This window comes from Rhea pennata, chromosome 1 (genome assembly GCF_028389875.1).
Source record: "Rhea pennata isolate bPtePen1 chromosome 1, bPtePen1.pri, whole genome shotgun sequence".
Taxonomy (NCBI): Eukaryota; Metazoa; Chordata; class Aves; order Rheiformes; family Rheidae; genus Rhea; species Rhea pennata.
In genome coordinates, this window is record NC_084663.1 from 88,261,414 (window position 1) to 88,284,435 (window position 23,022).

Sequence of the window (23,022 nt, forward strand, 5' to 3'; positions counted from 1 at the left end):
GCTTACATTACACTCATCAAATAGTCGATGCCAAAAGGCTGATTAAAGTGACTTATTTACTTCCCTTTCAGGCTTGCTATGAATGCATATCATTTGATAGCTTGTTGTCATACCAGCCTGTGAATAACACTGGTTAAACCAAAAATGTAAATATTACCATGTGAGCTGAGGGAAGAGCTATCAATCCTTAATATTGGAAAGTATCACTGTATTTGTCATAATTAAATGAAAGCCAAAACTAACTTTGACTACTGAAAATTAAATTCATTGCATGAGATTGAAATAAATAGGCACTTTATCTTTATCAAGTGCTTTTAATATGCATTTGATTTAGCTACATATAAAAGACTTATTTCACTTTTCTGCCTGAGAGCTTAAAATGTTAATTTCTTCTTGGCTTACAGTTTTTCTTACTTCGCTTTCTGGAGTTTCCTATGAATTTATTTCAGAATTTAGCAGTCCAACAATACGCAGTAAAACTCTTAAAGAACTGAATTCAGGCTGATGAGTAAGAATCTATTAAAATATTTTGCAGAAAAGTGACAGTTTAAACTTAAATAATTTACCAGTCTGTCCATTTCAAGCCTCATAAGAAGTGTCAGAAATATAAGCATATATATGTTATTAATAGCAATATTTCCTCACATTAGCTCACGTGTTTCAAGCTTATATCGGGAGACCATTGCAGGCTTTATTGTTCACACATTATCTGTTTCCAATGTTAGGAACGCAAATAGGTCTCATTTACTTTCAGTCATTTTATTTATTTTGAGATGGAGACAACTGCCAGAATGGAAGACCCCAGTTCACCGAATACAATTAAGACACTAAGGTTGGAGAGAAGACCACTTCATTTACATTTTCTATAGCTGTGTGTTGTTCAGTGAACTCACCATTTGGATAGGGGGTTTCACAAAGAGTTAAAAAATCAACTATAGGGTGATCCATTTCAAGAACTGTAATCGCTTTCCCATGCATGATGGTTAGACTTGGTCTTCTACAAGCTTTGTCATATGACAGTCCACCAGAAAATATCACAAATGGTTCACTGTGTTGAAAGTCAAAACATGGTAATTAAAAGTTTGCATTGCAACAGTACTTTTTAAATAAAAATAGGTTTGCAAAAAGTAAAAGAGAAAGATTCTGAAAGTACTTTATTAACTCAGGAATGTAACTGCACTGAATTACAAAGTTGAAAGGATCCAGTCCTTTGTCAAAATATCTGTTGATATACTGAAATTTCTTCTCTTTAAGATAAGACCTATTATGAAAGACCTTCTACTTTAATGCAGCTGCAAATTTCATATCATTTATGACAGTGACCGTTTTATTCCGTTTTGCTCCCCTGCCTTCTACTTTTTTTTTTTTTTTTTTTTTAAGTTTAGGCGAATTTCAACCAAATTAGACAGATGAAGTTTCCAAAACATTAAATCTCTACTGTCAGCTAGATATAGCTGATAGATCTATAAATATCCTGAGAGAAAAGTGGTGAGGTGAGATCATTCTTTATCAGGTATTTGAAAATCCATATAAATGAGAAAACTTATACAGTCTGTAACCACAGCAAAAATTTAAAACACAGCTGGTACCTCATTCAATACCAAAGTCAATTACTTCCAAGACAAATCTGTCTCTCAGATGCTAAAAGAACTGATTTCTTTTTAGAATGAAAGTTTATCTGAGTTTTTCAAAATTTCTTGCAAAAAAAGACATTCTTACTTTGACCAAAAGTAGATTTAGGCCTACAATACAAAAGTCCTTTTCCTGAATGCCACTTTGTGTCTATCTTTCTACCTTGATCCTGGTGAACTTCCCCAGGCTGCAATGGCCCAGGCAACCTTCCTTAAACATTTCGCTCTTCGAAGAGGGCTTTTCAAGAAAAACAATGTAAGTTCAGTGGTATTTGAAGTTCTGAGAGTTGATGAAGAGGTCTGTGGCTGAACTCAATACATTGCTGCTCACTGCACACTCATATTTGGCAAAAACGTCAGTCCTATGAAGGGACTTTCGTGAGGCCAACAGCGAAGTTGGGGAACAGCAAAGGATCACATGAATGTGACGACGCTACACATGAGGCTGAGGACGAGCCCTTCCTCTGCCTAGGACAGATGAGATCTGCTCATGATATATTAGAACCATAAACTATATACCATTAGTCCTAAAAATCTCATACTCAAATTTTACATAAATTTGGAACATTACATACATTCTCACAAGGAAAAGAAACATTTCATTTCAGACTATTTAGTACACTATGCAAAAAAGCTTAATCGTTATTAATTAATACCAGCACTATAACCTTATTTTACTTTAAGTTTTGTATTTTAAAAAACAGCTTAAGTTTTAACTCAAATGAATTTAAAACACAATATCAAAGCAAAAACTGTGAAAATAAATTTCACAGGCTATCCAGAAACTTGACTTAGATGATTTCTTTATTCCTATACTTCCATTCTATGGTCAAGACAGAGTGTCTCCATAAGAGAGTAACTAGAAAACAGCAGCACTAAAGGTCACAACTGAAGTATAAAACATTTGCATGTCCTGCAGTACTCTACAAATGCAAGTTTGCAAGAGTAGGTCTACTTTTGGTTTTACCTAGACTTCACCTACAGAGGAATAAAACTTACCTGTTTTTACAGGTCTTGTACTCTACTTTTAGAATTGGTTTACAAGATTCAGTTTTTTTTCCATCTCTCTGAATTTTTCCTAGGAAGAGGATGAAAACTTTATTAAAACATCATTATAAGCGAACTATCAAAGTAAAATATACACAGTGAAGCAACTGTATAAGTATCAAAAGAATTTAACTTTAAAGCTATAGAAGATGACAAAAAATTAACACCTATTTCCCTAATATATGAACTTGTCTAAACTATGTTTATCAAGGCTTTAAGCTTTTACTGCCACATATGTCTAAAGGACTGTATAGTACACTTTAAAGACATCTAAAAACCATCTGCACTACTGTCAGGATGACACTCAATCAGTAATTAACAAATCTGAACAACTGTGTACCTCAGTTTTTTACTAAGTCATTCTTAGATTGACTCAATTCATCCTGTTGACAAAATGTTATTATATGCTCTGGACTGTGACCAGGTCAGTGATAAAATTAAATGAAATATACAATTGAAGTTCACAGGTTCTTTATTAGTTACGGCTCAGTACTATCTTTCAGTCAGAGAAGAATCATTTGTAAACCAGAACATGAACAATTATGTTTTGATTGCTTTGGAAGGCTTAAGTTTGCTTTCTACAGCAATCTGACTGGAGGATACAGAAAAGACTGAGCTAAACTCTTCTTGAAGATGCACAGTGATAGAACAAGAAACAAAGGACACAAGTTGGAACATTGGAAATTCTGGTTAGAAATAGGAAAAAATTATACTATGAAAGTGTTTAAATACTGGAGTAGGTTGCTTAGAGAACATGCGGAATATCTGTCCTTGGATGTGTTCAAGACTTAACTGGACCACTCTGAGCAACCTGATCTAATTTGGCCTGTTTTGAGCTGCAAGTTCAACCGGAGGACCTCTGAAAGACCCTTCCAACATAAATTATGATTCTATGTTTCTAAAAATGATAGAAAGATGACATTAGAGCAACATTACCCAATAAGAAGTATTTATGAAACTGATAGAAAACAAAGCATGTTTGTGAAAACTGTTATCTGATTTTGACAATATTTTGCAGCTACTTTGCAGATTAAAAATATTTACATGAAAATTATCTCTTCATTAGGGTTACAGTAATGAAAAAAGAAATGAACATAGATATTAGCAAATAACATAGGCAGTATTGCATTGCTTCACTTTAATTAACAAAATTACCATGTGGAATTGTTGTCTGGAATGGTCTATTAGGACTTTTCAGGTTCCAGAGGGTCAAGCTGCCATCAGAGTGACTGCACATGAACTGTTTCCCTTCATGGTGCCAAGCAACAGAATGAATAGCCTATAAAAATGGTAGAAGTTGAGATGGAATACAGTGTTTTTACCGATGATATTTTAATGTATGACTTTGGATTATTTTTATCTAGTGGTATATCAACAATTGAATGGTTCTTGTTTATCCACAGTTCATTACCAGCACTGTTTAGTAACACATGACTATAATCAGTTGTTCATTGAGAAAAAAAAATCTACCATAAATGCTAACACAACACAGGAACATAAGGAAGTCTGTACTGTATCCGACCAAAATGGCAGTAGTAGGTTGTTAAGGGAAGACAATAAGAACAAGGGATATACAGTGCAATCATTACATCTCTGATAGCTCTCCTTGAAATATTTTATTGGGCAAATGTATAGGGAACGCTGTGTAACAGGTTTTTACTTGTTACAGGTAACATAAAACATATGCAAGCTTCCCCAAAAGACTATTTAGGAAAAGCAAAAACAGTACTTTGTTCTGTAATCTATTTTTTCCCCACATTCTTCAGTTTCTGATTGAGTACACAGAAATCTGGAATATTTAGGAATAAAAACAAAGACTAAAGTGACCAGGACTGTTTCAGTGATATAGAAAATTAATAAAACAGTAACATAAGGTAATTTTGAAATTGGCAGTGCTTCAGAGAATGGGAATCTGGCACTCCTATGTACATAATGCAAGTCGCATGTAATGAATATTAAGTATACTGAAAAGTAATACTTTTAAATTAATAGAAATATCTTAATATTTTATACACAATTAGTGAAATTGACTGGCACAAAATATCGGAAGTTAAAATAGCTCAAGAAGGATAAGACACTTAGAGTATAATGAGACTATCCACAATTACATCAGACAATCTCAAAAGATAATAAAACTACCAAAAAATATTTTCTGACAAGAACGAAAGTTTTGTCTCGTTGAATACCAGAGTTTCTCACACACTCCCTTTGGAAGCACTTGCTTCTGGTACTGTAAGAAGCAGAACACAGCACAGAGTCGGACACTTGTCTCAATTAGGCCAACAAGTTTTATGAACTATTATGGCAGGACATTGAAGTGGAGAGGGAGGCAAGATGAAGGAACTGAGGCTTTTTTAAAGTTTGGATTCTTCAGCATAATCCACCAGTTGGGGAGGAGGTAAGCAGAAGAGAAAAATTCCTTCCTGTCTCTGGCATACAACTACACTATGTGCAGCTCTATCTTGTCTTGATATTTATCTTTTTTATCTATATTTAACAAGTGACCAAAAATGTTTGTTTTTTTTGGAATTTGATTAATATTAAACAAAATTATTTTGGTATAATCTGTTGGTCATTTCATTTAAAAACAAGTTAATCAATGGCTCAGATAACCAATGTGTGACTAATTCAACAGGAGAGGATGACAATGTCAGTTGCAGAGTCTTATGCAAGACAATAAATACTGTAAATGAGGTACAGGTAAACCAAACAAATAATGGAAAGATGAGATAGGAAGAGAACAGAAAGAGCAAATGAGTTCACAGAAGTGAAGGAGTCAAGGATGGTCTTTAAATAATGAAGACGCAGCTGTAAGAGGCAAGTGTGTGAAACTGGAATGATAATAAAAATGTAATTTGCATTGGAGTTGAGGATGATGAAGAAAAGAGCAAAAGTTAACAGGGAAAAGTCTGGAAAGAAAAGGACTAGTACAAAAATATCACCTACAACTAACTTACAACCAAATAACGCAAGTAAACCAAATGCAATTTCACACAGATATTGAAGAAAGTTTTTGGTAGACATTTTATTTAAATACATTAAAAGTTAGAGATCCAGAAACAAAAAAGTTGAATCTTAAAAAAGTAAACAGCTTACTGGAAAAAAGAAACCTGTGCAGATACAATTCTTTTCTGAGGCCTGAGATATGTTTTTTCCTTTCTTTCTTTTTTTTTCCTCCCTCGCAAGAAGCAATATAATTGTATCTGGATTGCTAGGCAAAACAGGAAGTGAAGGAATTGTAAAGTGATTCTGTTAAGTATTTTATTTTGCAAACCATAACTTGAAATTTACTGAATTTTCCCTGGAATCTGTTTTCCTTCCAGAAACGTTAGTTGCCAAATAGCATAAAACACAGTGTATTTTTTATGTAAGTGTAAATAAGTGAGATATATTTTTGAATGTAGTTCAATAAATTTTCATTTTTGCACTCCAAGAAATGCTAACACCTTGTGTACACTTACAGTTGTGCATAGACTTTTTACCTGCTTTATTCAAATAACTTTAACATCATGCCTGGATAGTCCTAAGTGCTAGAATTGTTCAAATTAGTTTTGCTTAAGCTGATAAGGAATTATCCTAAGTGTTGCTGGTCACTACTCAAAACTCCTTGTTGGTCTTGCTCTCTTAATAAGTATATTGATTGATATGGTTGGTAAAGGCTGATGGTCCAGAGATGACTTCAGAAGAAACCAATGAAAAGGCTGTGACCCCTCCCCAGAACTTTACTCAGCACCTGAGGTAGGAAAGTACATCCACAAAATGAGCCTTGGCAGTAAGATGTTTCAGATATTGCAAAAGGAATTTGACATGTCTTGTATCTCAACAACTTGCCAACATGCTGATAAGCTAGTCATACCAATAAAGACACAGCAAATGGAGCTGAACAAGCTGAACTGTAGATGTTTATCTTAAAGTGAAATAATAGATGTCACTCAAACCTTTTACTTACCAGAGTGGGGTGGGCACACAATTCCTCATAAAGACCCATAAGACACCAAAGCGAGTATTGAAGCAATGAACGGTAACGCATGAAGATGTGTTACCATGCACAGTCCAGTGCTGCTTCTCTCAAGTAATAAGCCTACGATCTGTGGGGAGCACGGCTTCACTTACACTGAAGGCATGTCTAAACTTGTTCAAATTAATTCTGACATGAGCTCATTCATGCTTGCTATCATGTCAAATTGGAATCCACTTTTGATATGTTACCACATATAGAGGCATTTCATGTGGTTAGAGTTGCTAACTGTGTCCGAGCAGGAGCTACTAACTAGTAGCTAAAAAATATACCAAGCTGCTTGTTAAACTGCCTCTCAGCTGCTAGGTGTAAACTGCCAGTATACACCTCCTGTTAAGTGGAGCTGAGGAGGAATGCTCCCACAGTCACAGACAGTTGGCTTAGCAGCAACTCAAGTTCACCTGTTAGACTTTACTCCAAAATGAGCAAGAATTATTTAGAATTGGTTTTGAGGGCTCATCTGGGAGTCATGACTGTTACTGAAAGGTGTACAGAACAAGTTCCTAACTTTCTCTCTGCTAGAATATATCTAGCACTCTGATTGACTCCTGTAGCATCCACATAATAAAGGAGCACTAAGAACAAGTCTTTGCCACAGTCGATGACTCATGTGAATATTCACACAGTTTACACATAAACGTTATCACTGCAGATTGGATATACGTCTCCTTCTGCAGTATCCACAACTGCTGCATACCTGATTCTATATACAATCTTCTCCCATATTCAGCATGTACTGAAATTAAGCATGCCCAACACCTTTTCAGTTCCCTCCCAAGCACAAAACTCTTCCAACTGGTGAGAACTCAGATGGGACTCCAGAACCATTTTTAATTATATTTTGAACAAGCACCACATTTTCTTATCACTTGAGTCTTAGGAATCCTTTGTGTTAGTAGTACTGCAAGACTATCACATGAACGGCCACATCAAATTTGATACCTCCATAATTGCACAGTACTTGATAAAGGTAGGGAAAAGTCATGTGGAAAATATCTCTGAGGTCTCTATTCCTCATTTTGGAGATGTGGTCAGATTAAAGATGATGATTATGCTTCAGTAACCTCAGAATATGTTTTGACACAACTTGTCAAACATTTAAACAATCTGCATATGAAGACAGCTGCTTCTTTGGGTCTGACAACTTTCAACAATAACTTGCAGAGTCTTTGAAGGATCTGGATTCTCTGTGTGCTCCCTTTCCAAGGTTTCCTCTCTTTAGAAACAAACTTTTGAAGGAATTTAGAAAAGGGTTTGCAAGAGGAGCCCTAAACAGAGGGCATAATGTAGGAGCATTGATCTAAAAAGCCTGAATTCACACTCAACAGATAAGATTGCCACTGGGAAGATGATGATCATCATCACACAAAAAAACAACAAAAGCAACAACAACTCAAAGAGCAGACACAAGAGTACTTATCAGAAGGTTCAATCTTCATTCTGGCATCAGGTGTTTTACAAGTGAGAATGTTTTAGTTAGTTTTTTGAGAAGCTTTGAAACAGGAGAGGAGAATATATAAAAACTTCCTGCATCTGGAGCTGATGACCTGAGGCAGCTTCCAGCTGGACTTCAGCTCAGCTATGAGAGAGTCAGGTGTACTTTTAGTAACTCCAGTGAATAAGCCATGAATATCAGGAAGAAGTTTGAAAGGGAAGATACGGGCTTATAAGAACACCAAGCATGGGAAGGAAAAACAAAGGACGTACTTCTGCAAATATTGGACAGATCCTGCTAACATTGTAGGGAACAACTCACTTCCCAGTGAAAAAAATACTCATACGTTGAGGACATGTCTGCAGCATATGTCACATGTCCAAGTCTAAGTCTCATGTGATACAAAGCATCACACTGGTATGACAAGGCATGCCCCCTAGAAAGGATAGGCAAGATTTAATAGAGGTGAAAGCCTAACGAACTGAGAGCCATTATCTCTTGATGATCCCTTTGTTAATCAGCTATCCAAATGCTGAAATAAAGAGGATCTCTTACATCTGAGCTTAGTGTCCACTACCTCTAAAACCTTGATTAAAAAACAAACAAACAAACAAAAAACCAACCCAACCCACTCAACGTGTTGAAAAATCTGAATGGAAGAGGTCAGTGTTTCTGACTGACAATGAAATGAAGGCATTTCTTGTAGCTGTATGAAAACAAGGATCTTAAGAGTCAAAAGATATGAAACTATTCCTGTTTTTAACAAATGAATGAGAGAAGATACAGTATCCATCCTGAACTTAGAAAAGAAGAACATTTAGATTTGCAGACACACAATGTTGGCTTCCTTTTCTCTTCAGTATCAGAAAACACCTGCTGTTAACTTCTTGCCCTAGTGCTACACAGTAATTGATTCTACAGATTTGAGTAACAATAGAGAGTCTGCTTCCCAAAGCCTGGTTTAGAGTAGACAAGGACCCAATACCATCAGGGAACCACAGAACTGTGAAAGGATGACTATGGGGACGGAATCTTGAGCATGCTTACATCTGCTCCAAGCATCATGTCATTACTAGGATGCACACCTACTTGAAGAAGATGACAAAGAAGAATGAACTTGCCTTGGTGCTGAATGCTCACAGTGAATCCAAGACAACAGAATAAGTTGTGTCTCACAGTAGGTACCAAGTACTCCTTGATAGAGAAGTCTGGTGCCAGGAGAATTTTTGACATTAAACAGAAGCATCTGCTTCACTGATGAGCCAGATAAAGCTGGTGCCATCTGACTATCCTTAGAGATGTCACAAGAGGAGGTGGTGAGTACAAGTAGTGGACAAGGTACCCAGGTGTTTCACTATCAAATATGGTAACTACATTAGTTTAAAGTCTGGTGCTAAGAAAGCATACCAATAGTAAGAAAAGCAAGGCTCGACTAATTTAATCCAGACTCAGCTCAAAGAAGCATTCAGTGAAGATACAGATCATCTACTACACTTTATCTGAGATTTCATAGGTATCCTGAAATTGCTGGCTGGCTCAGTGTCAGAAGAACAATTCTGAAAAACTGGTCAGAGTTTACAGGGCACAGAGTCCTTGGATCAGTCCAGATGGAAAGGTGAAGGGAAGCAGAAAATGTTTTCAGATTCTAATACCACATAACCAACCTATAAGAGTTGCAAACTTGGGTTAGTCCCAAGTACAACCCCTTTTCTAGCAGATGTGGTACATTATCAGTCTAGGTCCTACAAGTCTGGAAAAAAAAATACAGCAGTTAGTCACACAACCCTTTTGAAGACAGAAGAAGAATCTTGCAAGTGTGTCAGTAGACAATAGCTAGCCCTCACAAGATGTTCAAGGCTGAGAAATGACAATGCAAGCAGCCATCAAAGAGAAAAGCATGAGACTGGGAAAAAGACCAAGCCTATTTCCTGAGGACAGTAGTAAAAAATGTGGAAAAAATAAGTTGTATGAGAAATTTTGAACATCTAAGCATTCTCTCTCAACAAGCAATTAAAAAGAATGGAAATAGTATTATGACTGTCCTGCTTTACATAGTCTTGTTTGGAGCACAACAGAAGACATGAACAGGTCCCTCTAGGAGTCCTGAAAAGTGAAAATGTCCTATCTCAAGTAACAGAACAGATGCATTTTCACAAGTGTGCAGGTATGCACAGGTAGACATTCATCACTTAGATGAATGGGACATATCTTGAGGATTAAGTGCTGGCCTGTTTTAACTCTGAATCATCCTGTCTTTTATGGTATTTGCTATGTGGATGCTTAGAATTTTAATCTGGCAGCTCAGTATAGTGTCAATGTGTCTGCACAAACATGCTTTAAAGAGTGCAGGATTCAGAGACTCAGATTACTTTTTGGAGGACAATAACTGTGTGCACTCCTTATACTTTATAAGATGATGTGTAGAAGAAGGAGAAAGATCTGAAAGAAATCAGGTATACCCTGGATCACTCCACAAAGACTTTGCTTTGCTACCTTCAGTTGTAACTGCACTTACATTCATCCAAGTTAAAGTTTACAGAAAGACTGGCAGAACAATGCATGTTTTCTTTTGGGGTAAATCGTAATAACTAGGAGTGTATCTATTTTTGAAGTAAAACATTTATTGACACAAGAACTGAATCTATGTTTGATACAACTTAGTTACAAATGATAAGAAACTATAGTCTGATTGAGGTACGAGAATAAAACACAGAAATCCCTTTACTCAAATCTTGACTATTGGGTAATACGAAGAACCCTACAGAGTAATTTACCTTTCATACTAATAATGTACTAGCATTATGCAATAAAGATGATAATATGTGGTATGTAAAATATATAATAATTCCTAATGTAGCTATATCTCAGAGTCATTTCATTACTATATTCTTCTAAGACTGGGGATCCTCACACAGACGAACTTCCTAGAATCAAGGGGAAGAGACTCTCTGTCTTAGTACACTCAACAGAGGCTAACACGTTGAGATCTTGAGGTCTAAAGATTTCATCTCTATTGTCAATAACTCATTCAAAAGCAGAGCAAACAGTATTTCTAGAACAAGAAGTACCTTAAAATAAATACCCACCTGCTAGTTAAAACACGTGACAAACTGCTGAATAATACTTTCGCTGAATTAATGGAAATTGCTTACCTCATCATAATAGGCTCTCAGATCAGCTCTTTTAGATCGTAAGTCCCAGAATACTATAGTCCCGTTTTCATAGCCTATCAGTAGCTGGAGGAGGGAAGTGAACACAGTTATAACTTCAGATTCAAAAGGTGTACACAAACAATTAAGAACCTCATGATTTTAAGACTTTTTTAAAAATATAAGCACTACAAAAAGAAATGCCAAACTGATGTGCAAAATTGTAGTTTACACTATACATAACCTATTTTCACATTATCTGACAATTCAGCTTCTGAAATGGAAGGAAAAAAACACAGGCTTTATACGCTTCCTTTTTTTTCTACAAGACTGTGCAACTGGCCAGTCCTCGCAATTTTGTATCTGCTGAGAAATTATGGATGTAGCATGTTCCTCTCAGCTGTTACCGTTTTGCGCCCCAGTTGTATGAAAAACTGTTTGACACCTAAGTGATCACTTAAATAACACTAAACCAAAGAGTTCCCACATTAAATTCTCACTTAGCTACAGATATTTTATTTTCTACTGCTTTAAAAAGATTTTGAAGAAGGAACTCTTGCAGCAAATAATGAACTACATATTTTCTTCTGAACTGAAAATAAATAAACCAGTAAGTCAATTTCTGCTTCTTTCAGAACTAGTATGGCCTATAAACACCCACAATTGAGAAATACCAGTAATAAAGATTTGTCTAAACAGGAAAGAGAAGAAAAATAACAAGTAGGAGATAAAGAATGAACAAATGAACACAATGCTTTCTCCTGCATTGAAAGACCTGAATTAGCGGTTGGATACAGTATTGAGTACACTTCATTTGAACAATTTATTTTCACAGTAACACAATTAATTTCAGTTCTTATAGAAGATGTCAAGTCTGGTCTACTTAGGTACCCTGCAGATTCTTTCTTACAGCCCGCATCTTTGTAAGAATCTGTCTTGGATGTGAAGATTCAGGGAATGACCAAATTGGCAGGCTCACGGATTTCTATTATGGACTATTTTATACACCTAGCAGTGATAACTGTAATTGTTCTTTGCCCATAAAAACATGGATCACAGAGTACAGGAAAGCATTTAGAGTTCCTATATTAAGAATTTGAGCAGAAGAGAGACAAGAATATTTCTTAGTCTGTGACACCTTATCAGGATCTTTGCAATCATTTTAGCTTGCATAAGTCATAAAAAAGGAACTTTACTGAATTGAAAAAAGTGATGTTTTGTTTAGCAAGATAAATATCATTAGTGCATAAATACCACTGCAACAGTGTCTGGGAACTCTCTCAGATCTACTAAATATAATTCTTTATATTGCTGTGAGAATATTCATTATGAGAAGATCCATTACATAATCTGGGAATGATTTACAGTTCAAAAATTTAGTGTTTGAATATGAATTATATCTCATTATTTAAGAATTTTGCTCCTGACCAAAATCCAAACTGTACTGGAGAAATTCCACAGATTCTATGGATTCTGCAGCAGAGTAAATATGAAAAAACATCCTGTTTAGACAGCACAGAATTAACAAGACAGCACTGGTGTCAGGATGCTGCATGGTATTCTAGTTAGTAGATTCCCATTGGGAGAGTAAACAAAGAATCTTACTGCACTTTCTTTCACTGCTACTGTACTGATCCTAGCTGGAAAACTATTGCTCGTGGAGGACTTAGTGATCAACATAACAGTAAATCTGAGTAGGTGCAGGCCTGCACCTGTGCTATGCTGTGCTGCAGTGCACACAGGGCTGTGCTGTGGCTGCAGGATAAACTCACTTGGCTAAATTGTAACAGAGGAGCCCGTAGGCAGCATCCACTTGCCACTGTGTCCCACTGCACCACCTGTGCATCCTTATCTTTAAGTTCTCATGTGAATGCCTTTATACTTGACAGCAGAAATGATGAATAGAATTGTGTTGTTCTAAGAAAATCCTGTTAGAGGTCTAAAGACCAAAATGGTGAACTTCTCCACAGATGCGATAGGCACAGTGTGCAGTGCCCTGAGCGGAGGTCTGTTTGATGCTGCACAACTCAGTGTTCCCAGCATATGCAGGGATGTAAGATTATCTACCCTCTTTTTCCTTTTTGTGTTAGCTCCAATAAATAGTATTTTAATCAATATCTTACGGTGTTTGAATGCCTTTCTTACTGAGATCATAATGAATACTAGCACTGGTACATTATAGCTGGGTACTAAGCCAGTTGAGTTGAGTTTCTATCTTCCAGTATTCTTCTCTCCTCAGCTTTTGTACAAATGTAATCAGGAAACTGAAGGAATAGAAAAACATTTAATATGTGACTCGGTTTATTATAAACCTTTCTCGCTGGTGAAGGTGGTTTGCCTTTTGATTGTTGTCACTCTTTTGCAGAGACATTGTGCTCCAGGTAATTACTGTAAGGTCAAATATCCCCTTTCAGAGACAGCTGAAATACTTATCACACAACAGCATTATAGAATTGCAAGATACAAAGCAGTATGAATTCAGGAAAGAAGTCCACTGAAAGATGATCAGCTCTGCTGCATAGCTTGGAATCTCTCTATCACCTGCTCAGATATGCCATTGCAGCCATGTTGTTTAACTGATTATACATTGATATGACAATAAAGTCAGAACTCCAACAGGATGAATGGGATTAGTCTCATATCCAGTAATTTTATGATGGTCTGAATTCTGACCTGTCTGGACCGTAGAGAACTCAAAAGTTCTCATGTCTCTGGATCACGAAAAGCACTAGAGAGATCTGTAAGAAAAACTCCATGTCTGTAATATTTAATTCAGTAAAAAAGATAAAAGTCCATATGTGTGGTTAGAGGAGAAAACAAAGAGGAAAAATACCAGTAAATATGTGTAAAAGAGTTCAGAAAGGAAGAAGAAAAGATTTCCCTTTAACTTGAATTTCATGGCATCTCTTTTAATTACGTATAATTAATTAGAATATTAATTATTACCTAGTATAGCTCAGACTTCTGAATACATTAAAGGCTTTTCATACATCAAGCAAAGTACATTCTTTATTTCTTTGGGAGAAGGACTCCCTCTGTGACTCCTACCTGTTAGATAAAAAGTGGACATATTCCTGTACTATGGAAAGTCCTGGAATTTGTTATTTATTTATTAGTTATAGTGACTGTATTTAAATTGCATTCAGACACAAAGGTAAACAAGAGTTCTATTTTGCTACAAGCTATACATACACATGATGCATGCATGATAGACATGTAGCTCCTTACACTGAAGAATTTCCAATCTAAATAGAAAATAAATAAAAACTGTATTGGCATCTACATTTTACATACTGGTGTTGAGACAGTGCAAGCTTTTTAAGGAGTATGTGATCTGGAAAAGTGTTACTTGGGAAACTTTTAGCACTACAGGGTGACCTAGGGAGTATCTCTTTCTTGGACACAGTTAGAAGGGAGAAAAGAGAATGGCACCTCTTCCTGCTTTCTTTAAGTTTAGAAGTGGGCAGAAGGCTGCATGAAATTCAAAGGGGAGAGGAGCCAAGGCAAGATCTTTCACATCCAGTGCAGTTGCTGCACATTTTGTCTTAAGAAAGTGCTTTGGATGATGGTGTTTTAGGGAGATTTCTTCACCATCAGCAAATTGCATCCTGGTACATGCCAGCACCTTTCCTTGTCCTGGTAGCGCTAAACAGCTCTGTGTATGTTGTTGGGGGAACCCTGCCAAAATGCACACTGTATTTAGGTGTTACTAGATCTCAGAATAGATACTCAGTGACAGGAAATTTAGTCCTCCAACTAATGGTTAATAATATTAAACCGTTTCCTGTTAAGCTTTCACCAATTGCTGGAAAAGGTTCCTGGGCAGGTCACTACAGCTAATGTCTTCTGTGTCAGCAAGAAAAAATATGTTTACTACAGATCCGCCACTTACAAATGTCTACGCACTTCAGCCTGTTACTAATGCACACTTACTCACTGATTTGGCAGACACAGTTTTATTTCATGTACTCAGTCATCAGGACCCCAAATTGTTCTTAAGCGACAATCTAAACGCCCAGATTCTCTGTCATCTGTCTTCCAGCCACAACTTGCTAGATCCATAACAGAGATTGTCTTCAAATTCTGCCTTGATGATTTCTGCAGGGCACTCTGGAAAACTTTTGAATGGGAGAAGTCTTCTGGAACAAAATTAACCCTTTTGACACAGAAAAGCTGGTCATCAGTCATTGATATCAACTATTGAACTGTTAGGAATAGGAAGAATTTTTTGGAAATGAATATACAATTGGCATACAAAAGTCCTGTAACTAACTTCCAAAAAGAGATCTTATAATTGTCCTAACTTCAGACTTCAGACTGTCTGTGTTTTAGGACCCTCCTCTACTCAGTACTCTCTAAACATCAGTCCCACAGGAAAATGCTACTTACTTTCCTCAGTGAAACACGCCTAGATCTGTAATCAGCTTTGTGATATCCTTGAGCAGGATAGCCAAGATAGAGCACAAGAATATTTGTATCTTCAGCAGTGATTATGACCAATTTGTACTCAACATTTAATTTCTGAAGCATATGTAAATGAACACAAGTATCTGCTGCCCCCTCATGAGGTGATTGGGGAGTCTGATTTCTTCCATAAACATCTCACGATGGTCTTTGGTTGGCTTAAGCTGAAAAGCTAAGTAGGGTATGCTTTGAAACTGCGCTTTGTGAACTATTTCTTAAGGACGGCTGTACTAAATTAAACAAAAGGTCTATCTACCACAGTGTTTTGTAATTAAAAAAGCAAACACCAAAGAAGAGTATGTGAAGAAGGCAAGTAGCCATCACTGATTTTCTTTTTTGATTGCTTCTGAGTATTAAGTTGACATTTTCACTGAATTATTAACCATTACTGTAAAAGCTTACTAAAAAACAGTAATGATCACTTCAGACCCATTGCTTTATATACCAGAATTATTCTTTCCCCAATATGTAATACTTCCCATAATTTACAGTGAATTTTAATTGCCATTTTACTGCTGAGTTTGAATCTCCTGAAGTCCAACAAACTTGGCTGCATCACTGCTTACTCTCTTTTTTATATGTCAAACAGCAAAAGTCTCAGAAATACTTTTTACTCCCCCCATCCTTCTGAAGGGTGATTGTTTTTTCCTTTATTCTTTCAACAAAAATTTGGTAAGATTTATTTGAAAGATTTAGTTTACAATTTTCTCAACTGCTAGTTCTTGTGATCTGGAGCTATGTCCTACATTTAGTGCTTGGTTCTTCTCTTTGTGTACCTTTTCCTGCTATCTTCCAGTAAACAACAGTGTATTAATTCCACGGTCTTCTGCACTTACATGTAATCATCAGGCACATTCTGCAAATCTGCTAATGTTTTGCTAGCATCATTTGTTCTTTACACTACTCTCAATCTATCAATGACATGAAAAGCTGCACTGGAATGGTTTCAATGTGGCTTAGATTTTATACGCTCTCTCTCCATGTTTGTTCTTCATAGAGATCCATCTGATTTTGTCATTGCCAGAGCCTTCTTAGTATGCCAGTACTTTAGCAGGGCCCAGATGTCTCCAATGTGTCCTCTGAGCAACAAGCAATTGTATTTCCAAGCAAATTCTTCCATAGCTCCCTTTCCTGAGACCTTTTCATGGCAAAATACTTCAGATTTCTGTTTGGATATGGTCTATGATATCCGTTTAAGGAATGTTCGCTCTCAAGAAAATTTTAAAAGAATTATTGTATCCTTATTCTTTATACTGTGTACTTTAGGTAGGTCATCAACAGCTCCTGTTGTGGTCAGAGGACAAGAGCTACACTTGAGTAATAACTACCTGATAACAATCAAGGTATAGTCATCAATACTTAAATAACATTTCTTGACAACTTCTGGTTTGAAGCTGAAACACTATGTAGGCTTCATAGTGTTTAATTGCCTTCATTTGCTCTACCCTCAATTGTTTGATCTTTTGTAATTCTTCAAAAAAGTTTTAGAGGTCCAATCTGAAATAACGAGCAAATGGAGAGCTACCTGGCAAGTGCATTATTTGCACATATTTCAGCCTGCAATATAGAAAAGTCCAGGCAATGACAATACAAATGAAATTCAGATGCAGCCTCCAGCCTTTTTTTCCTAAGCATCTATACTAATTTCAGCATAAAGTCCTCTACATCACATAAGAAATTCAGACTGCTGGTAGTTTCCAGTTACCATCAACTGTTATATAACTGAGGGACACAGTCAAATAGATACACTATTTGCAAGATGCAGTCCTGTATAAATGCTCACTGAAATGAATTTGGCAAAAGTCATCACAAAAAATGATTATATAGTTATATGTCCCTTCTACACAGGCAAAATGCTCAGAAATTCCATGCCATCATATAAATAAAGACAACACAAATAAAACTAGTACCGTGACAACCAAATTTCATTTTGAAAAAGCTACTGCACAAATAAATCTGACTCAGATTTTGCCTCCTGATGTTATCTATCAGGGCCCTATCTTTCACACTATATATTTTGCTTCCATTAGTTGACAGCTCCTTGCTATTCTGAGCTCTGTTCACAAACAGTAACATGTTCCAAATGTGGGATATTATCATTAGTACTATTGCAGAAGAAAAGATTTATGATCTCAGAAAAACTTATTAAAACTTATGAAGATTTCCTCAAAATACCATGCTTGTTCAAACCTGAAGTCCTCACACAGTCTTTAGGCAATTCTTTCTTAAGTAAAACTCAAATTTATTTAATCAGGAACAATTTTGACTGACTGTAGATTTCAAAGTTTCGTTTATATCTCAGAATCATACCATTTTTCCCTCATCAAAATTTCCACAGAGATCTGCTTTCTAAAAAAATGTAATTTACTAGAAGTTCCCTTATAGATATAATAATGAAAGCAGATAATTAATTTAGTGAGTAAGCAAAAAGAAAGTGCTATTAAGGTCAATGAGGGCTATGAAACATTGCAGTATTTTATATCATTAGTTGTACTCACTTTTCCCTCATCTCTTGGGCTGTCACTTAAATGTACTACTGGCCCAGGGTGAGTCTTTGTGGATCTGCAAAACAAAAAATTAATTCAAATCTGTGATTTTTTTTTTTTTTTTTTTTTTTTTGTATAAAGAGCTAGATGCTTACCTTAATTTTCAGGTATGTTAACTGTACTTCAAATGGTTTAAAAGCCAAACAGGGGAAAATACTTACCTTAATGTTATCGATATCTTTCTCTGTTGTCTTCTTAATTCCTTTTTTTGCCTTGTTATTGGCAAAGACTCTTTTTTGTTAATAAATCCTTTCTTTTCTAATTTTTAATCTCACTGGTCTTCCTATTAAAGTTTTCATCTAATTTCTAGGGAATTTTGCTCTTTCTGTGGTCCACTCCCTCTCCCTGCCCGATTTTAAGGTTAATCTGTCAAAAGTTCATTAAGTCTTCACTGGTTTCGTTTCAAAAACTGCTATCAAGCCCCACCAACTTCCAGTGTCATGAATGGCGAGGCTTCAGTAACCTCACGTACACTGCTCCATCAGCTTCACTGAGGTTTCCAAGACAGAGCATCTTGACTTTGTCCATTCTACAAAGCCTTATGGCATCTTCAGCTGAACTATTAAAATTACACTCACAGTGCATGTTCAGGGAGGCTCCCCAGCCACCAGACCCATCCCATGAGCTTTCATAACCCACTAAAAAGATTCCCTATTGTTCATGCTATCTCCTACCTTTTTGTAATAAGTATCAGCAACTTGCTATGCGGCTCAGAACAAGGACTGCCACACAAGTCATCGCTGTCAAGCACCTGACAGCAAATGCAAATCATAGGGAAGCAAAGGGACAAATGAAGATTTTTGAATTGTCACCTTTTCTGACCAGTCCTTTGCAGTCTGCTTGTCGTACAGAGTACAAAGATGAATGCCAGCCCATAGAGCTTCAGGTTATTTGAATGCCTGAACAGAAGAGGACCTTTCCTTCCTCAAGATTCTGGGGCCAGAGCGCACAAGACATAGAAATCAACATAGGAATTAGACTTGCTCTCCCTACTTATTTGGCTGCTCTGGGCTCGGCAAAGCTCACTAAGAGAAGAAATATGGCAGAGACTGGCAGAGTCCACAAAGCTAAGCATTCACATGTGGAAACTGAATCTAAAATTCCGTGGGTTCCCAGTTGAAAAAAATTCTGTAGCAGGCAGCTGTATAAAACCACAAAAAATAAAACAAAACAAAATGTTCTCCAGCCAGTGTCCTCAAAGGAATCCCCCAAACTAACGGTGTCTCCCTCCATTTGGCTCAAATACTGAACTGTAGCAAAACTGGCTTCAAAACACTTTGTTCTGCCATGTCAAACTCCAAATCAAGACTGAGGTTGATATGCAAAAATTTGCAGGCAACTTGAATATTAAAACGCTGTAGAGTAACACATATCCTCATAGACCACTCCTCTCCATAACAATATATTCCAACATTCTTTAGAGCATGCATGCTTTCCTCTGCTCTCTATTTTTTCCCATGAGATGTTTTAATTATCTCAACTGTTAGGATCACTCGGGTTTGGGTATGTACCCTAGAAAAATGTTGCACATAGAGGGACTGCCAGGCTGTAAGCTCTAAAGTCAATTTTGCCTAGGGGTAGACACCATGGCTGCACTAAAGCAGGTTTATGGGAAACAATTATTTAGTTAACTATGTTATATCAATAATATTAGTTTACAGAACTCATGAAACACTATCAGAGCTACAGATAAATTAATTACTACTTGTATACAGTACATCATACTGCATGTGGAAATGTCTACACAAGCCAACATTTTGCCTCGTTGTAGCTTTAGTGTTGGTAAATATAAAATATTTTATTTCCTCTCACTCCTATTATGGTAGAGTTGTCAACGAGATGACAAAGTTGTATGCTGTCATACAGTGGCAAAGAAAGTAAAATACTGTTGAATTAAATTAAAAGCAAAAGTACAGATCCAGAAGTTCCTGAAAAAGGATGAAAGTGTGCTTGGAAACCAATCACATATGAGGATATCTTGAATAAAACACACTGCTGTTTATGTCAGATATTTCTATATTGGCATTCCTTCTAACTGTCTTTGTGACACTGCATAAAAAGTAACTAGATCCTAACTCTAGAGAAGTGGGAAAATAGGGAAGAAGCAGCAGAAGAAATAAATTGGAAGTGAAATGCTTGAGCAGAGAAATCTTCATTCCCAAATACTAACTGGAATACAGCTGAGAGTGACTGAGAACATAAAGCTCTATAAAGAGATTAGAAGGATAAAAAAAGAAGCCAAGTTCATAAATAGCAGGTCAACCCCCAAAATATCAGCTATGAGCTGCAGTAAAGAAGCTCAAAAAATTATCTTCAACTGAGCAAGAAGAAAGAATAAGCTGCTTAACCATGGGAGGAAAAAATTTCAGAAAAATAAACTGCAGAAGAATTGAAAAATGGAACAAAAGGTTCTCATAACACCTGTATAAGGCGAGAAGTGTGTTAACAAATTATTGATGTATTGAACTGTTTCCTATTTCATCAGAAGTTATTCCAGAGAGCAGTGTGCATTGATTTATTTGGTGCATGTTCATTATCGGAGAAGAGATGATATGCCAACTACATAAGACTTTACTCCTAATAAGAAAAACAAGAATGAAATGGAAAAACTATTTACTGTGAAAATGAATATTGTAACGATATAAGGTTTTATATTATTTATTTATTTCAAAATTAGAAAGCTCAAAAAATAAGTTATCTTAGCAATTTTATACTTTGGAGTGGGGAAAATGTGGAAAATATATAGATGATGTAGGAAGACATCCCATCATTCTTGGAAATTCTATTCACTCTGAGAAACTGAGTGGCATAAGTAATGTTGAAAGAACTTCATGAAACAGCAAAACAAGGTAGGTAAAAATGATACAATGACAAAAAAAATTAAACCAAGAGAAAACAATTTTTCTTTTGAAAAAAATAGCAAGAACAATTGTAGAAGCACTAGGCTGTAAAGATTTCTGAGAAGAATGAAAATCAGCATGAGATAGAAAGTGATACAAAAAGTCGGAAGAGAAAAAAGGAAAACACCTATATTAGTCACTGTTACAGAGCTGGAGATGACTGAATACTACAGTGCTGAGAAAAGGATGGGCATAAAGAGATACTCCTATAGTACCAGTAGTTAGTGATCACCTGCAGTTCTGCTCTCACAGAAGTGCAGTGCACTAAACATTTTAAGATTTCTGGTTCATTGGTAGAGTCACTGGGAAATTAAAAAAAGTGAGTAAGTTACATATATAGTTTCCATACTGTGGATCAAGGCTGGCTCTTGGGGCAGGTAAGAATCAATTCAACTTCAGGATGCAATTCTGGATTTTTAGACAACTGATTTCTAAGATGTCTAGAAGAAGGACACCATGAAGTTTGCACTTTCTTTACACTAGGAACCATTTGCATTTGGATCACAGCACAGAGGCTGTGATTGAGTTGCTCCTGGGCTGCTACCTCTGCTTCTGTTTGCTGCTCTCCTTCACCACAGTGGAACTGCTGGCTTCCAGACACACCTATGGAATGGAGCTGGGCAAGGAAAGGGCTAAGAAAGAAAAGAGAAGGTTTGATTCTGTCATAACTGACTTCTAATTTTCCCACTTCTGTGATACTCCAAAACCTGTAATTTTTGACAAGTTTCAGTTACTCATTCATTAGTGGGACATTCAAACACTGGGATCTGCACACTTGGGAAGGGTCCAAAACATCTGACTCTGCAGGCTGAGAAAAACAATCCCATAATAGTTGGAGTAAATGGAGACATATGTTGAGGTCACTGACTACTCCTCTCTTCTAGATCTCTTTCAAAAGGATTTGATTAGAGAGTAGAAAACCTAGCAGTACGATGAGCACTAAACACCTCTGATCAAGGAGTAGCTCTGCTGCACGTCAGAGAAATGACAAGTGAAAAAGTTTTAACTTATTATGTCTTCTCAGCTGAAAAGATGCTTTTATTGTGCTCTGAGGTAGTAGTAATGTATGAGATAAAAATGGCTGAGACAAATGTTTCTAAAATTACCTGTATTCTAATCATCTTTCTTAGTTCTGAACAAGGTGAGGTCCACCACAACTTAAACAGTGCACATTATATAGTGATTTATAAATTTTTTTTCTTGTCATTTCCAGCACTAGTTATGCCTTAGTACTGAAAATCACTCGAAATAAAAAGAAGGAAAAAAAATGTTTCTTTTGCATTATTTCAGACTTTAATTTCTCACTGATGTTACATACTGCTTTAAAGCAGGCTGGATGATCTCTTCTATATGAGAACAAAATAGTATCATACCACAGATAAAATAGGTATTTCCACCATCCTTCTGATCTATTTCTCCACTTGATACTTCTGAATTATTTGGAAAAGGAGAAAAACACTACCATTCCAAAATGTAGTGCTCTACAGCTCTTTCAGGATATTTTGATACAAAAAGAGACAAAAAAAAATCATGATAAAAACAAACAAAAAAAATTGAACCCTCTCATTTTAAGTCAATAATAGGCATGTAGGGCAAAGCAGTAAGATTTCTTGCATCATATGCAAAGGTTACACCTGGAGTTATTTGTCTTCCAAATCTCTAAACTACTGCTGAGTCACTTTACCTGAACCTTGCCCTGCAAAGAACCACTATATTTTTCTAACACTGTTAGAAAAAAATTGTTGCAGTCAAGTCATTTTATAGGCCTCACTGCCTGACAGTAGTTTTTTTTTTTTTTTTTTTTTTTTCCTTTTTCCCTGAGGATGAGGAAT

At 36.2% G+C, this 23,022-nt stretch overlaps 1 protein-coding gene across 2 annotated transcripts in view; it reads right to left on the reverse strand.

Annotated features, from left to right (window-relative positions):
- Positions 1 to 23,022, reverse strand: part of STXBP5L (syntaxin binding protein 5L) — a 195,663-nt gene that overhangs the window by 78,441 nt on the left and 94,200 nt on the right. For both annotated transcript variants that reach the window (XM_062571698.1, XM_062571688.1), the window contains exons 6-10: positions 18,243 to 18,306; positions 11,284 to 11,367; positions 3,834 to 3,957; positions 2,631 to 2,709; positions 894 to 1,048 (exon numbers count right to left, since the gene is read on the reverse strand). In XM_062571698.1, coding sequence (XP_062427682.1) covers positions 894 to 1,048; positions 2,631 to 2,709; positions 3,834 to 3,957; positions 11,284 to 11,367; positions 18,243 to 18,306 — 506 coding nt within the window. The remainder of the gene's footprint in view (positions 1 to 893; positions 1,049 to 2,630; positions 2,710 to 3,833; positions 3,958 to 11,283; positions 11,368 to 18,242; positions 18,307 to 23,022) is intronic.